Raw genomic sequence first — 16,037 nt, forward strand, 5'->3', positions numbered from 1 at the left:
AAGACAGAGCTGTGACACTGACAGAGGTTCCGGAAACAGTGGTAGGAAATGACCCAGGGAGTGCCTAGTGAAACCAGACCCCTAGGCCATATATATGGTCTATGGTTTTGAAAGACACTGGGTCAGAACCCAGTGGAGTAGGGTGGGACCAGGTTCCCCTACCCCTCCTTGGGGACTAGAGCTACTAGGCAGAGCAGCTCTTGACTCTCGCTGTGGGACAATACTGCCAGTCTGTGGCACAGAGGCACCCCCCAACAGCCAGTACAACATAAAGCAGGGCAAGGCTCTTTCCCCCATATCATCTTTTATACACAGGTTCCAAGATTTGAAACAACATTCATTTATCTAGGCTTCTCCTGTCTCCACAGTAGCACATTGCCTCACGATGGTATCTGAGAAGCAGTGCAACCAGGTGGATAGACCACTGGACTTGGACTCAGGAGACTGGGTTTTATTATAGACTCTGCCACAGTCCTGCTTTGTGACCTTGGGCAAGTCACTTCCCTCTCTGTGCCTCAGTTTCCTCATTTGTAAAATGGGACTAATGATACTGACCTTCTTGGCAAAGTGCTTTGAGATCTACTGATGAAAAGTGCTATATAAGAGCTCGGTATTCCTAATTATATTATTATTATTTATTATGATACTGAGATTTGGTGGCCAGCTAGGTGCCTTTGGGGTGTGAGGATGAGGTACAGTTAAATAGCCTTTCCACACAGCAGTATCCATGCTGGCATTACATAACAAGACCCATAGCTAGTATCTGGGAGAGATGGGCCTAAACTGAAAAGTCAGGATCCAGACCTGGATTTAGAGCAAACCGAAGTTCAGAGGTGTTCAGATCTGGGCTTCAGGCTTGTGTCAAGTGCAAGATAGTGCCATGGAACTGGACATGGATGTGCCAGTGGTTAATGCTGATTTCCCTTGCCCAAGGGCCCACTGTCAACCTCATGTCTGTAGGTGGGCTTTGGCAGTGCATTAAAATACATCAGTGTACTTATCTTCCATATTGGTTGAGTGTTTTTCCTCCAGCACTACCACTTGCTGCACTGTACTCCTCTGTTTAGATGTCATCTAAGTACTCATCTGAACCAGGAGGCCAACATATATGTTCCAGTGTGTGCATGTACAGCCTCTACACCAGTTATCTATTCATGTGTTTTAATATGACCTTCACCACAGTAGCAATTTATCAATATACAACATTAAGGAAGGTAATATTTCTCCAGAGGGACCATGCCCTCATCACCTGCCACTTCTCTGATTTCAGGTTTTAACTTCTGATTTCTAGGGGATTAATTTACGGCAAACTATGGCACATGCTTTAAGAGAAAAAAGTTGGTTTTGGCTGATGTTTAAAATATTGTTTTCCTTGATTATACCGGTATAACCCACCATGTGGACATTCTTATTAAGGTACAAGAGTGGCTATGCTGGAGTTTACTAAACCAGGGGAAGGGATAGGACAGTACTGGGCAAGAGAGGCCCCACCCCTCAGCAGCTGTAGGGCATGCTCCTGGTGGACGGATAGTTTAAAAGGACAGGGGTGGGCCAGAGAAAGGAGATACAGGCTGTATCAGGAAGTGAGGCTGAAGCCTGGAGCTATGAGAAGGGTGGCTCCAGCACTGTTAGGGCCACTCTGGAAGCAGTGATCCAGATCCCCCTTCTCTTTGGGAGTTGAAAACTCACAAGAGACTGTGAAGAACTAGGCAATGTTCCACTGGCAGACTAAGTAGAAGCGACCTATGGGGAGTATATCTGGACGTGGATCAAACAGTGGTCTGGACACTGTAATGCCCCTCTTGAGTCAGGACCTGGTGGAGTGGATGGGCCTGAGTCTCTTTACCTGGCTCCTCTGCACCTCTTAGATGACAAAACCCTGAGGGCAGTGGAAGGGACATTCCAGAGAGAGATTGAGACCTGCCACATGCAACCCAATTGGAGCTAATGTGGCCACTCACACATAGGCGCCAATTCCGTGGGTCCTGCACGGCTGGAGCACCCAAGGGGAAAAATTAGTGGGTGCTTTGCACCCACCGGCAGCAAAGCTCCCCAGCATGCTGCGTCCCCGCTCCTCCCCTCCCTCCCAGCACTTCCTGCTCCCTCCCCCCGCCGCCTAATAGCTGTTTGGCGGCACTTAGGACTTTCTGGGAGGGAGGGGGAGGAGTGGGGACGCAGCGCACAGGGGAGGAGGCAGAGAAGAGGCAGGGTGGGGGCGGGGACTTGGGGAAGGGGGTGGAATTGGGGTGAGAGCGCCCTATGCTGCTGTGGGCAGAGTGGCACGCTCTTCAAAATAGAGTCTCCTGTCTGATACCAGACAAAAACATGTCCAATATTGTCCCAGTACTGAACAGGGGACAAACCAGCCAAAAGGAGGACTGTCCAGTATAAAACCAGACGAGTGGCCTTCCTAGCTGGGGCCTGTTGTAGAACAATCAGGCCAGAAAGAACTGAGCCACTGCCTGACCACTAGGCTGGCTGGCTATAAGACTGACAAACTACATGGGCCTTTTCCCAGTTTAGTTTTTGCTTTGGAAGCAGTTTCAGTTAAATCAGAAAAGGCCATTCTTATTCCAGAATAAGTGTTACCACATGAGGAAGTGTACCAAGTGTAACTATAGAAGTTGAACTATACTGATATAATTATATTGGTATAATTGGAAAAATCTCCCATATAGACAAGCTCTTATAACAAAAACTGGTGCCCTCTCAATTCCTCTTCAGGGATGAGCCTCCAGACAATCTGCGAGAACGTTAGGAGCTGCCTGCCCGCATTACAGATCTCAATGCAGCAAAAAACAGTGCATTCGGGATCTATTTAGTGTATATTTTTAAAAGACACAATCTCAGATTTTTTATTTGCTGGCATTTTATCTGTTTAAATCTTAAATAGGGGGCCAGATTCTCCATTGTCCTGCCCTTTAGATAGCCACTTGCACATGTGTCAAGTGAGAGCTATGTGGATGTGAAACATTCCTGTTCTGGTTTGGCAGTGTTTGACACCCACTTTCCCAGATGCAAATGACGGCCTAAGGTGCGGGGCAGTGGAGAATCAGACCCAGGAGATATATATAGAGAGAGATATATGCTACACTCGCAATATACTGCATAAACATACGCAGAGGAGACAGAGCATGAGAACTTTCCACTGAGGAAGAAGCAAATTGTGAAATGTGGCTCACCCAGAACCAGCAGCTCCACTGACTCCTCATTCTTGCCCTCCAAATCGTCAGGGGTGATGATGAGACAGTAATAGAGCCCACTGTCTCCCCACATCAGCTTCCCAATACGGAGGTCTGCATCTGAAAAACAAAAAATGTAGAGGATGGGGCCATCCCCCAGCCTCCTGTAGAAGTGAAGGATTGACAACACTGGCTCCAACTCCAAGTGCAACCCCCTGGGAGCTGTCACTGACAGGAGCAGATGTTTGTTCCCTGGTAGTTTGTGGGGATTACATCCCTAGCTAGTGCTGTGTGACAGGTCAAGCCTCTAGCTGTAGATTAAGAGACCAATCCAACTCCCCATTAATTCCAGAGGGAGGTGGAATTGGATCCTAAGAGACTAACACAAGCCCATTACTCTGAAAACAGATGTAGCTCAGTCAGCTGTGGTGTTGAATGGGGAGTTGGAGTAACACCACAGGCAAGGCCCACAAAGAGAGTGCAAGGCAGAGGATGGAGCCCTTGGACAAACCACTAACTCCCCTTCCTTTTGCCCTCCCTACTGGCAATGGCCCAGTGACTTGACAGTACTCCTGCTGGGCAAATGGGGTTTAGATGCTACTTCCTCTGGAACACATCAACCATCTACCAAAGGCATCACTAGAAAACAAAGTAAAATATTCTCTCTCCTCCAAGAGGTGAGTGTGTTTCCTCCACACCAGAGAGCAAGGGGCTAGTAACCCCTACCAGCTAGCTGGCTTGTTGAATTAGAACAGATGACATGTATTGAGGAGTCCTAGTCTCACATGACCTCTTCCCGCAAAAGATTGAGGGAAGTCTCAGCCCCCACCAGCTGAGTTCACACAGCTTAAATCTCTTCTTTTTCTCCTTCCTGAAGCAGGAGTGGGTTTAGGTCCCTACTGGAGTAGGTGATGAAGCCCAGCGTTGAATGAACATGAGATGCAGAATTATCCTTCATGTTGGCAGGACAGGAGGAGAGGAAGTCTGTTCAAAAGGATAGGAAGAGTTTGTGAGGGGGAAAGCCCAGCCGTGGAGACTGCACTTCCTATTCTCTACCACAGGAGAAGCTGGCACCTCCAAGTCATCGTTTGGGCCCATCAGTGGGAGCAGTGTGGAAAAGCCCAGAACTAAATGAACATGGAAACAGAACAGCCCTGTTGACCCAGGAGAAAGTAACCCCTCCAGGTCAGGATTGGAGCCCCTTTGTGGAGCAGATTGACAGTCCAGGAGGAATGAGTTTAAACTCCCCGCTCTTGTTCAGATTTAGCTGGTAGAGTCCATTGTATAAGAATGAACTTGTACCACGGGCTCCTGGAACATGACTGGGGTCCCTAGGCACTAGGATTATGCAAAAAATAATTATTAATACCCCTGCCCCAGGTGGAGTTAACTAAACAATTTCCAACAGCTTTCACTACTCATAACTGCCAAGGAAAGATTCTTAACAATAGTGAAGCAGCTAGGGGGGCATTACCATGGACAATGGTGACATCTCTTTCCTTATAGAAGTCCCCTATTGTGACCGCGGATCCCTGCTTGGAGGCTACGACACGGACCGTCCTTCTGCTGTCCACGCAATCCAGGTAGGGATCCCACTCCAGGTTCCTTTTGCTCACTGCTTGTAACCCCGAGGTGGCCAGACCCAAAGCTTCTCCTGTGCGGTCCTGGCAGTAGGATTTAAACCTCCATTGCACCACAGCTGGCTGGGTGGAGGAAGTAGAAAAGTGGCAGCGAAGCAGGGCAGGCTGAAACAGCATAGCAACCTTCTTATTTTCAGGCACCGTGACCTGCAGTCCCTCAGCCAGTGCTACAAAACAAAAACATTGGTGTCATCCCACAGCGTGGTACGCACAACATGCTCTGATGGGATTAGATCAGTGGTTCCCAAACTTTAACAACCTGTGAACTCCTTTCACTAAATTGTCAAGTTTCGCGAACCCCCTCCTAAAAATGAATATTTCCAGGGATTTTCTCTTTTACCTGAGTATAAATTATAAAAGCAGTGCGCTTGGAAATATCAAATTTGTTTTGTGATATGCTTATTACACACTATTATTAATTATTATTTATCATTACAGTATTTTTATTACATTATGAAAACGGCAACACTCTTCCAGGATCTCACTTTCATAACTTGTATCACTTTGAAGAAGCCTGTTATAAGACAAGGCTCCTATGTTTCATCAAGGAGCATCAGATGTGAAACAGCATGAAGGGATTTAAGAAGCCAACTCAAAGAGTTCCTCCTACACAAGCATTCAGGTCTTGAGCAGTCCAGGCAAACAACGCACTTACAACAAAGCTTAAACTTGTTCTTCATAATAATTTTAAAACAATACTAGCTGCCTATTTAATTTTAAAAACAACAAAAAATATCCACCTCCCTTTCCATTTCTTATAAGGAGTCTTGAAGTTAAAATCTCCTCAGTGTGATAGATATGCTTGCTTTGATCTGCTTAGCTCTTGGAAGTCCAGGGGCTCCTGGCTGCTGGCCCCATGCTGCCCAGGGTCCCTAGAGACAGCTCTGTCCGCCATTAGGGAATTTTTCCCCAAGAACCCCCTGTAATATTTCAGAAACCCCCAAGGGTTCACGAACCCCAGTTTGGGAACCACTGGATTAGATGCTTCACGATGGTGTCATTCTCGCATGCACATCTTTGGGGCAGGAACCACATTTTTGTTCTATGTTTGTACAGTGCCTAGTACAGTGGGGTCCTCGCCCAGAACTGGGGTCCCTAAGCACTACAGCTTATACAAATAATAACAACAGCCGCACTGGGACAACTGCCTTTATTGTTGTAGGTGAACTTACAAGCAGTTTCTGTCCACCCATTGAGGATGATCCAAGTATGAGTGAACATTAGGATTGTGTGAGTTTAGTTTTGATATTAAAAAAGAAAGTGGATGAGAGGGGAGGGCATATTAGGCACTTGTAAACGACTAGGCACTTTATGGATAAGGATACTCCATGCACTAAAGACATTCAGTAAGTGGGCCAGATTCTGATCTCACTCATATCAGTGCAAATCCAGAGTAACTCCATTGATTTCAATGGAATTACCCAAATTTAACTCCAGCATAACTCACAGTAGAATCTGGCTCCTTGTAATGTGCATTAACACAGTGCTGCACCCATAATGAGACACAATAGGTGTGAATCCAGATCACACAACTCTTGCTGCAACTGGAGTGCAGTCTGGCACTAAGCAAATTCTCTCCATGTGGGAGGAGCAAAGGATAGTGGCCAGAATTCTTCGGCTTTTACATTTCATGGAAATTGGTGTCGTTCAATATCTAACATTCGATTTATCTGCCAGCTGACAGGAGAGCTGCGTCGCCGCCTGACATTTTGGACCTCACAGCAGACACATGGGAGTGAATTACATGTGTGACTGCTGATGCACCCTTCTTTTTCGGTAGTTTAAGGTGAGTTTGAGTCAATTGAGTCCAGGTGTCAACTGATAGCCCCAGAGAGTGAAATGCTCTATTTATCCATCGCATGGGGAGCAGCAAACTAACGGCTTGGCTACGCTTGCACTGTAGAGCGCTTTGGGTTAAATCAGCCTTTGGAGAGCACACCAGGGAAAGCGCTCCAGTCTGTCCACACTAACAGCTGTGAGCACACTGGTGTGGCCACATTCCCAGCACTTGCAGCGGCATTGGGAGAGGTGCATTATGGACACCTATCCCACAGAGCACCTCTTTCCATTCTGGCACTGTGGCTTGTGGGAAGGGGGCGTGGGGTGCGGGGCATTCTGGATCCTGTTCCAATGCCCCATGATCATCGCTTCCCATCCCAGCAATCCCTGTGTTTCCATCCACATTTGGCACCATCTTTCAACGGTTTCTGTGCGGCACACTCTGTGTTCCCTTTCGGTCTGTGGGAATGGAGCCCGAACTGCTGAAGAGGATGCTGACGAATTTCGCCAGCACGTCACGTTTAGCATTCGAGCTACTCCTTAAGATCCAAAGTGACAGTGAGGAGTCCGACGATGATATCGACTCGAGCAACACATACAACACAAAATTGCTTGTCTCATTCATGGACATGCTTTCCACCATGGAACGCCGCTTTTGGGCTCGGGAAACAAGCACTGAGTGGTGGGATCATATCGTTCTGCAAGTCTGGGAGGACGAGCAGTGGCTGCAGAACTTTCGGATGAGAAAAGCCACTTCCATGGGACTGTGTGAGGCACTCACCCCCACCCTGCAGCGCAAGGACACGAGATTGAGATCTGCCCTGCCGGTGGAGAAGCAGGTGGCTATTGCAATCTGGAACCTGGCAACTCCAGACAGCTACAAATCGGTCGCTAACCAGTTTGGAGTGGGAAAGTCAACCGTTGGAATTGTGTTGATGCAAGTTTTCAGGGCCATTAATCACATCCTTCTCAGAAGAACCGTGACTCCGGGTAACATGCATAACATTGTGGCTGGCTTTGAACAAATGGGTTTCCCTAACTGCGGCAGTGCGATAGATGGGATGCATATTCCTATTCTGGCACCAGACCACCTAGCCTCCGAGTATGTTAACCGAAAGGGGTATTTCTCCTTGGTTCTCCAGGCGCTTGTGGATCACCGTGGGCATTTCATTGACATTAATGCAGGCTGGCCCGGAAAGGTGCATGGCGCACGCATCTTTCAGAACACTGGCCTGTTCAGGAAGCTGCAAGCTGGGACTTTTTTCCCAGACCAGAGAATGACCGTAGGGGAAGTCGAAATGCCCATTGTGGAGACCCCGCTTACCCTTTAATGCCATGGCTCATGAAACCCTGGACAGCAGCCAGGAACAGTTCAACTACAGGCTGAGCTGGTGCCAAATGACTGTGGAATGTGCTTTTGGCTGTTTGAAGGGCCGCTGGCGCTCTCTTTATGGGAAGCTGGCCTTGGCCGAAGCCAGCATCCCCGCGGTTATATCCACGTGCTGTACCCTCCATAATATTTGTGAAGGGAAGAGTGAAAGCTTCACTCATGCATGGGCCTTAGAGGTTCAACACCTGGAGGCTGAATTTGCACAACCAGAGAGCAGGGCTATTAGAGGGGCCCAGCATGGGGCTGCAAGAATTAGGGATGCCTTGAGGGAGCAATCTGAGGCTGAAAGCCACCAGTAATGTCTGTTGCTCTGCACGGGAGTTAACTGCAGTGGCTGTGTTTGGTACACTGAATTGTAGTGCTTGTTGCTTTCCTGGGCTAAGGTATATTTTGCTTTAGGCACGAATAAAGTATGTTTTCAAAGTGAAAAACTCCATTTATTGAAAAGAAAATTCATTTATTGAAATAAAAACAAAGTACCACAGCAATACCACAATGGCAAGGGGGTGGGGTGGGGAGTGGTTCACTCACAGACTTGAGTATGTCCTGATTTCATATTCTGGAATCCTGTCTGGAGTGCTGTGCACTGAGTGCTGCACTTCAGGATGGCTATAAGGCATGTTGAGGGGGGTTGAGTGCAGTGGATAAGGGTCGTAGTTTTCATGGGTGGATGGTGAAGCTAGGGGTATAGGAGGCAGCTGGGGGCGGTAAGAACCCAGATGTTGGGGAAAGTAGGTTGGAGGGCACATAGGGGCACAAGGGAAAGAGTTTTGGGACAAGGGCTGCAGGGGGTGGGGGCGAGCACAGTAGTGCTCCGCCTGCATGGCGACGAGCGCCTGGATAGAGTCCGCTTAGTGCTCCATTATGCTAATCGGCCGATCCGTACTTTGCTGTCCGAGCACCGTGTTTGCTGCCGGCGATCCTCATTCTTCTGGTGGATCCTCCTTTCACTCTCCCTCCACTTCTTTGCCTTTCGATTCTCTTCCACAGACTACCGCATCACTTCCTGCAGCATGTTGTCTTTGCTTTTACAGGGCCTATTCCTGAGTGCTCTCAGTCTGTCGGCCAGTGATAACGCTGGCGGCTGAGATGTCAAGGTTGCACCTACACAGGCAAAATGCAACACTTAACAGAGGAAGCATTATACACACCAGACAGAGCAATGATTCCCCTGCACTTAAGGAGGGCAATCACAGTCCATACAAAACCATACTTTGCCTATCCCAAAGCGAGCACGCATAACCCACGGGAGCCCCAGAAATGGTGAGTAAGCACAGAGTCCAGGGGGACTGATTGTTTCATGGATGCACTGTCCTCTGGGTTTCTGTGCCTTGGGGAGAGTCAACAGCTGCAGGGGAAACCTACACCAAACACTGTCACAACATTCTCCACAGGAGATCGTCCTGGAAGATATCTCGCTGCTGAGGGTGACCAGGGAAGCAAGAGAGGGTCTTTTACTACAATGCGGCTTCCGCCCTGGCCCATACACAGCTTGCCTGTGTGCAGCAATGGTCCCCCCACCCCTCCCGGCACAGTGGCGCGGACACGTTAGCCTGACTGGCACAAGAACCACACTGGCTCTCCCAATAAACCTGCACAGCATTGCCCACATTCTGTCTGAGACTTTTGAAGAGATCACCGATGCCGATTACCGTGATGTGACAGACCACATGAATGTGCTATTCCGCATCTAGGCATGCATGCAGCCCTAACTCTCCTCTCCCAAAGAGCCCGCACCAAAGAACTTCCTTCCCAAAAAAAAAAGCCGCTTACCAGGAACCTCCTCTGGTGTTTATCCTTCCCCAAGCACCAGACGCCGTGACTGGCTGCCTTCTTCCTGGCTCGAGAAGAGCTCCGGGCTGCATGCATCTAGGGATTCCAGGGTGTCTCCCCACGCCTCAGCACCTTCACTCGCGTTTTCCTCCTCCTCCTCCTCCCTTGCTGTGCTGGGCTCAGAAGTGTCCATGGTGCTCGTTGGAGTGGAGGTGGGGTCGCCCCCAAGTGTCGTGTCCAGCTCTTTGTAGAAACAGCAGGTCGCAGGGGCAGCACCGGAGCAGCCGTTTGCCCTGCCGGCTTTGCGGTAGGCACTCCGCAGCTCCTTCACTTTAACCCTGCACTGCAGTGCATCCCAGTCATGGCCCCTTTCCATCATGGCCCTTGATATTTGCCCAAAGGTATTGTAATTCCTATGGCTGGAGCGCAGCTGGGACTGGACAGCTTCCTCCCCCGAAACACTGATGAGGTCCAGCACCTCGCCATTGCTCTATACTGGGACTCGCCTGGCACGTGGAGGCGTGGTCACCTGGAAAGATTCGCTGAGAGCACTCCATGCCTGGCTGAGCAAACAGGAAGGGGATTTAAAGGGCGGGTCTGACGGTTGGTCACCCGAGGACAAGGCAGCAGAGTTCAAAAGTGATGACCAGAGTGGCTAAAAAAGGCATTGTGGGACACTTCTGGAGGCCAATCAGAGCGCATTAGGTGTCCAGACTGGCACCGTGGCACTCCAGCAAGAGCACAACAAACATTATTCCTCTCAGGGAGGTGGAGTACCAGGAGCGCTCCAGCCGCGGAGTCAGAACGCTCTACGTGCCTTGCCAGTGTGGACGGGTAGTAAGGTAGAGCGCTCTTGGCGGCTTTATTGCGTTATAACGCACAAGTGTAGCCAAGGCCTCAGTGCAAGCTTCCCATGCAGGGGTCTCACTCCTGCATTGCAAGGACCACTTCTAGGAGTTATTGTTTAAAAAGCATTATCAGAGTCCTGTTAATGTACACGGTTCTTTAAAAGCACAGATAAGGGATATCCCCTGCCTCGAACACCTCACACTCTAATTAAGACAAACAGGAGGAGAAGGGCTGGCCTACACTTAAAAAGTTTTACCTGTATAACTATATAAGTTAAGGGCGTACTCTTATTTTTGCTGACATAGGTTATGTCTGCACTGGAGCTGGAAGGTGTAAATTCCAGCTCAAGGAGACATGCCTACACTAGCTCTCATTGAGCTAGTGCGCTAAAAACAGCAGTGTAGCTGTCACAGAACTAGCAGCGGGAGGGGCTAGCCACCTTGAGTATGATCCTGTCTGAGACCATAGGTATGTACTTTGGGCAGTGAGCCACTGCTGCAGCAGCAGCTACACTTCTGTTTTCAGCACACTAGCTCAATCAGAGCTTGCACAGGCATATCCTCCTGAGCTGGAATGGTCACCTGGTGTAGACATACACAGAGTTATTCTGGTAAAAACCCTAGTGTCAAGACAGGTAAGCTGGTATTAAGGTACCTTTTAGTTCCCAAACCATAATAAACTATACCACTTTATGTGCTTTTATACTGGTGTAAACGTATCCAGACTTATGGGGAAGGAGCTGCCATTTTAACTTTACTGGTATAGTTAAAGTGGCAAAGCTTTCTGATGTAGATAAGCCCAAAGACATATGACAACATTTCAGGAGAGGAAGGGTTAGGATACTGTTGCTGATTAGAAAAAAGCAGGAGGGACTGATTGCAGAGATGGGTTGTAAAGAGGGATTTGAAAGAGAGAGTGGGTGCTTGACAGAACAGAGAGGACAGGGAGAGTGTTCCAGGCACAAGGGGCAGTATGGAAGAAGGGCTAATGGCATGACTGGGGGCATGGGCGACAGGTATCATAGGCTGGGGGAGGCTGAGCCTCCCCAAACAGCCTGGCGTAGCCCTGCCCATGCGCTGCCTGCCTGGCGCTCTGGGGTTGGGGTGCTGTGGCCACGCTGCCCATAGGGCACTCCGGGGCTCGGGCTGGGGGCAGTGCTCCAGGGCTAGGGTGCTGGGGGTGCTCAGGTGGCACAGAACTGGGGGGGGGGGCTGGCAGCCGCAGTGGGGGTGCTCTGGGCTCCAGGAGGGACAGAAGGGGATGGAAAGCGGCGGGGCCTCAAGCAGAAGGGGAGGGGCCGGGGGCTACCCTCCCCCAATGTCCGGTTCACCTGCCGCCCATGACTGGGAGAAAAGGAGGCAAAGGGAGGAGAAACATTGGGATGAACACAGGAAGTGTAAGGGTGAGTAGGAGGAAATGAGATCTAAGGTACAGACGGTTAAATTTAGCTGGAAGGTAGTCTTTAGTGACCCCAATTAAGGTATAATATATTTAGCAGTGTGAAGAGGGTAGAAGCCAGACTGTAAGAAATCAAGGAGAGATATGGAGAAGAATGAAGTCAGCAAGGGTACTCAAAGATCTTGGAGATGGGAGCTAGGGTAGTAGTTATAGAATGAAATTAGAATGAAGGAAGGTTTCTTTAAGATGGAGAAACAAGAGTGTGCTTGAAGGAGAGGACAATGAAAGCAGAGGAAAGACCAGTTAAAAATAAAGGAGCGTCAGCCAGGGACATGGTAGGTGAGAAGGGATGTAGCCGCAGGAGGCAGTTTGAAGGGTTAGAAGCAGAAAATAAGCAGAGATCTCAGAATTTGGAGCAGAAGCAAAGGGACTGGGGAATGGAGAGTCTTGGACTAATGTTGTGCCTTTTCTTTTTGAAGAAGTTAGCAAGGCACAGTGTACAGAACCAATTCAGTCACTGGATTGTGAAGAGATTGCAACAAAGAAGCCTATTAGTGCCAGTTTGGGGGGATAGAGATACTTGTCCACTAAGAACTGGGCTGGAGACCCACAACTTATTTCACTTGGATACCAAAACCCATGAGAACTGGTAACAAATAGCAACTACTTCTGCCTTGGGCTGGATTTGAACCTGTCACCTACTGAGTAAAGGCACCATTTTCCATTCTCAATATCTCCCCCATCCCCGTGCTTTGTAACAAAACTGCATAGGAAATAATATGCATGACTCCACACTATCTGCACCCAACACAGTGTGTGAAATTAGCTGACCAGATGACCCATCATCTTGCTGCAGCTCAGCTGATAAAACAGTGACTCTGCAGACATGGTGGGTATTTAAATCTTTCCCTTGTGAACTAAGTATTTGCTTAGCAAACAGTTACTTTCAGTGAATTCTACTTGGTAAAGTCCCTTCCCTGCATAGCCCACTTTCCTGTTAATGAGATTAACAGCTTGGGCAAGCCAGGGACTGCTTTAATAAATGATTAGCAGAGCTTTAGCAAACTCATCTGATCAGCCACCTGCACTCCCTTCTGAAGATCCACATAGGGGAAAAAGAGTGGAAATGTGTGGGACAATACAGTACAGGGGTTCTGTTTCCATCAGACAGTATATGGGAAGCATATGATGAGCAACTTGGCATCTTCCATGCAACATCTCAACTCTTCTCTTATCCACTTGCTTTTTGATATTCTTTAAGATGCAGTGAGATGAGATGAGAAGCTGGAGCAATGGAAATCCTACTTCTAGTTAAGCCCTAATATATACACACACACACACAGTGTGGAACTGGGAAATTATAAACCCGTTATTTCTTTTGCTAAAAAATCTGAATCTGTTCACTCATTACACTGCTTCTGCTTCAGCAGTAGCCATCTAAAAAAAGATATCTGAATGCTAGGTTCCATTAAAACACAGTGAAAACATGATGGTGGCTGCATCAATGGTGCAGCAATAATCCAGATGCAGCTACCAGTTTAAGTTTCCTCACCTCCAAGAAATGTGGCTGAATTTGAAAGAATCATGAGGACAGAAAGCAGTTCATGTGTATATGAAGGTGAAGTATAGAAACGTGGACTGTTTAGAGAGAAGAAGAAAAAGAAACATGATGGAGGTTTTAAAAATTATGAAAGGTTTAGTCATGAGCAACTGATTGTGTCTAGAGAGGGACTGAATTTTTCTATGTTTGGGGCTTGCAATACTGTACAGTATTCCTCTTTTCCTGCTGATTCCTTTCTAAGCTCCCTCTAGGGTTCTAAATTATGTACTGCATGTACTCACTCCTGTACTATGCAATCTGCAATAGACACAAGAGATAACCAATCACTTTAGTAGTGATTAAAGAAAATTTACAGGAAGTGATTACATAATGTAAAGGTAAGCTGAGGCACTTACATTTGCAAGCAATGACTGAATCAAATACATCAGTAGAATTTAAGAGGGTCCTGGCTGTGTCCGTTTAGCAGTCATTTATTGTAAGAGAGGCGATTAGTCCAAACTGATGAAAGAATAAAATGAACTTTATTCTTAAGGTCACCAGGTGACCATGCACAGAGGTCTGTCTAGGTACTTATAGGGCCCACACCACCAATTGTCTGATTAGTATGGCTAATGCTATGAAACCAAAGAACCAGCATTCCTCGGTTTTACATAACTTTGTGCATATGAGAGAAAGATGATTATGTATGTATGAAATCAGGAGTCCCTGGACTCTGAACTACACGGCTTAGGAAAATCTCTGTAAAAATTTAAATCAGGAGGCCCAGGAACCTGGGTTCTGAGAGAAGGAAAGTGGAGTATATGAAAGTTTATGATGATCAACAACTGACCCAGGCAATGGTGCTATAAGGAAGGCTATAGGATGTTCGACCACTGGGAGACGTTCACGGACAGAGGACTGTTTCTCATGGGATGGACTCTGCGTGAGTAGGGGGGAAACAGACTTCCAGGAGGTTGGCACCACTGATTAAAAGAGCTTTAAACTAGTAATTTGGGGGAGACGCTCAAGTAATCTCCATGCCAGATTCTAATATTGAGCATGAGGAAAATCAATTAAGAGAGGAAACAACAATGGAGAAAGGAACAACAGAGGATGTGATGGAATGAATACAATGGAATCTGTTTGGTCAAAATCACTTTGGGGAAGACAGGAAACAGAGGCTCCACTAGGATAGTGCTTGGGGTCTGCTACAAATCCTATGGATCTGATTTGGATATAGATAGAGACTTCTTTAATATTTTTAATGAAATAAATACTACTGGGGATTGTGTGATTATGGGAGACTTTAATTTCCCAGTACAGACTGGAGGACAACTGCTACTAATAATGGTAAGGCCCCAGCATTCCTGTATGTTAAAGTCATCAGATTTCTTCATCAAATAGTCACCAAACCAACAAAAAGTGATGTCATTTTAGATTTGGTGTTGGTAAATAGCGAGGACCTCGTAGAAGAAAGGTTGTAAAGGGCAGCCTTGGTCTGAGTGAGCATGAGTTAATTCAGTTTAAACTAAATAGAAGGATAAACAAAAATAAGTCTACAACTAGGGTCCTTGATTTCAAAGGGCAAACTTTACAAAATTAAGGGAGTTAATTAGGGAAGTGGACTGGACTGAAGCACTTAAGGATCTGAATGCAAAGGTGGCAGAGACTTGGAATTATTTTAAGTCAAAATTGCAGAAACTATCTGGAGCCTGCATTCCCAAGCAAAGGGGGAATTTGTAGGGAAGAAATGCAGACCAAACTGGATAAAACAAGCATCTCAAAGAGGTTATGAGAAAGCCTACAAGGAATGGAAGAAGGGAGGGATCAGCAAGGAAAGCTACCTTTTGGAGGTCAGAAAGTGTAGGGAAAATGTGAGAATTGCCAAAAGCCAAGCAGAGTTGGACCTTGCAAAGGAAATTCAAACCAATAGTAAATGGTTCTTTAGACAGAAATAAAAAGAAAACAAGGAAAGAGGAAGTAGGACGCTAAGCACTGAGGATGGCGTGGACATTAAAGGCAATCTTGGTGTGTCCTAACACCTAAACAAATACTTTGCCTCCGTTTGTAATAATGGTAATGAGGAGCTTATGGACAGTGGCAGGGTGGTTAATGGGAAAAAGGATATGGAAGTACAAACTACCACATCTAAGGTGGAAGCCAAACTCAAACTGCTTAATGGGACCAAATCGGGGGCCCGGATAATCTGCATCCAACAATATTAAAAGAATTGGCACATTAAATTGCAAGCTCAACAGCAAGGATTTTTAAGGTATCTGTCATACTCTATGACTTGAGCTTTGCAAATATAGTAACTACATTTAAGAAAGAGGAAAAAAGTGAACTAGGAAATTATAGGCCTGTTAGTTTGATCTCAACTGTATGCAAGGTCTTAGAACAAATTTTGAAAGAGAAAGTGGTGAAGGACATAGAGGTAAACATTAATTGGGATCATATACAACATGGTGTTACAAAAGGCAGATAGT

The 16,037-nt window shown here is 47.1% G+C and overlaps 1 protein-coding gene across 9 annotated transcripts in view; it reads right to left on the reverse strand.

Moving 5' to 3' along the window:
* ILDR2 (immunoglobulin like domain containing receptor 2) overlaps positions 1-16,037 on the reverse strand; it is a 51,682-nt gene that overhangs the window by 28,788 nt on the left and 6,857 nt on the right. For 8 of the 9 annotated variants that reach the window (XM_074972120.1, XM_074972113.1, XM_074972139.1 and 5 more), the window contains exons 2-3: positions 4,657-4,989; positions 3,183-3,302 (exon numbers count right to left, since the gene is read on the reverse strand). In XM_074972120.1, the coding sequence (XP_074828221.1) occupies positions 3,183-3,302; positions 4,657-4,989 (453 nt within the window). The remainder of the gene's footprint in view (positions 1-3,182; positions 3,303-4,656; positions 4,990-16,037) is intronic. The other variant, XM_074972150.1, reaches the window with a different exon arrangement.

Source organism: Natator depressus, chromosome 1 (genome assembly GCF_965152275.1).
Source record: "Natator depressus isolate rNatDep1 chromosome 1, rNatDep2.hap1, whole genome shotgun sequence".
Taxonomy (NCBI): domain Eukaryota; kingdom Metazoa; phylum Chordata; order Testudines; family Cheloniidae; genus Natator; species Natator depressus.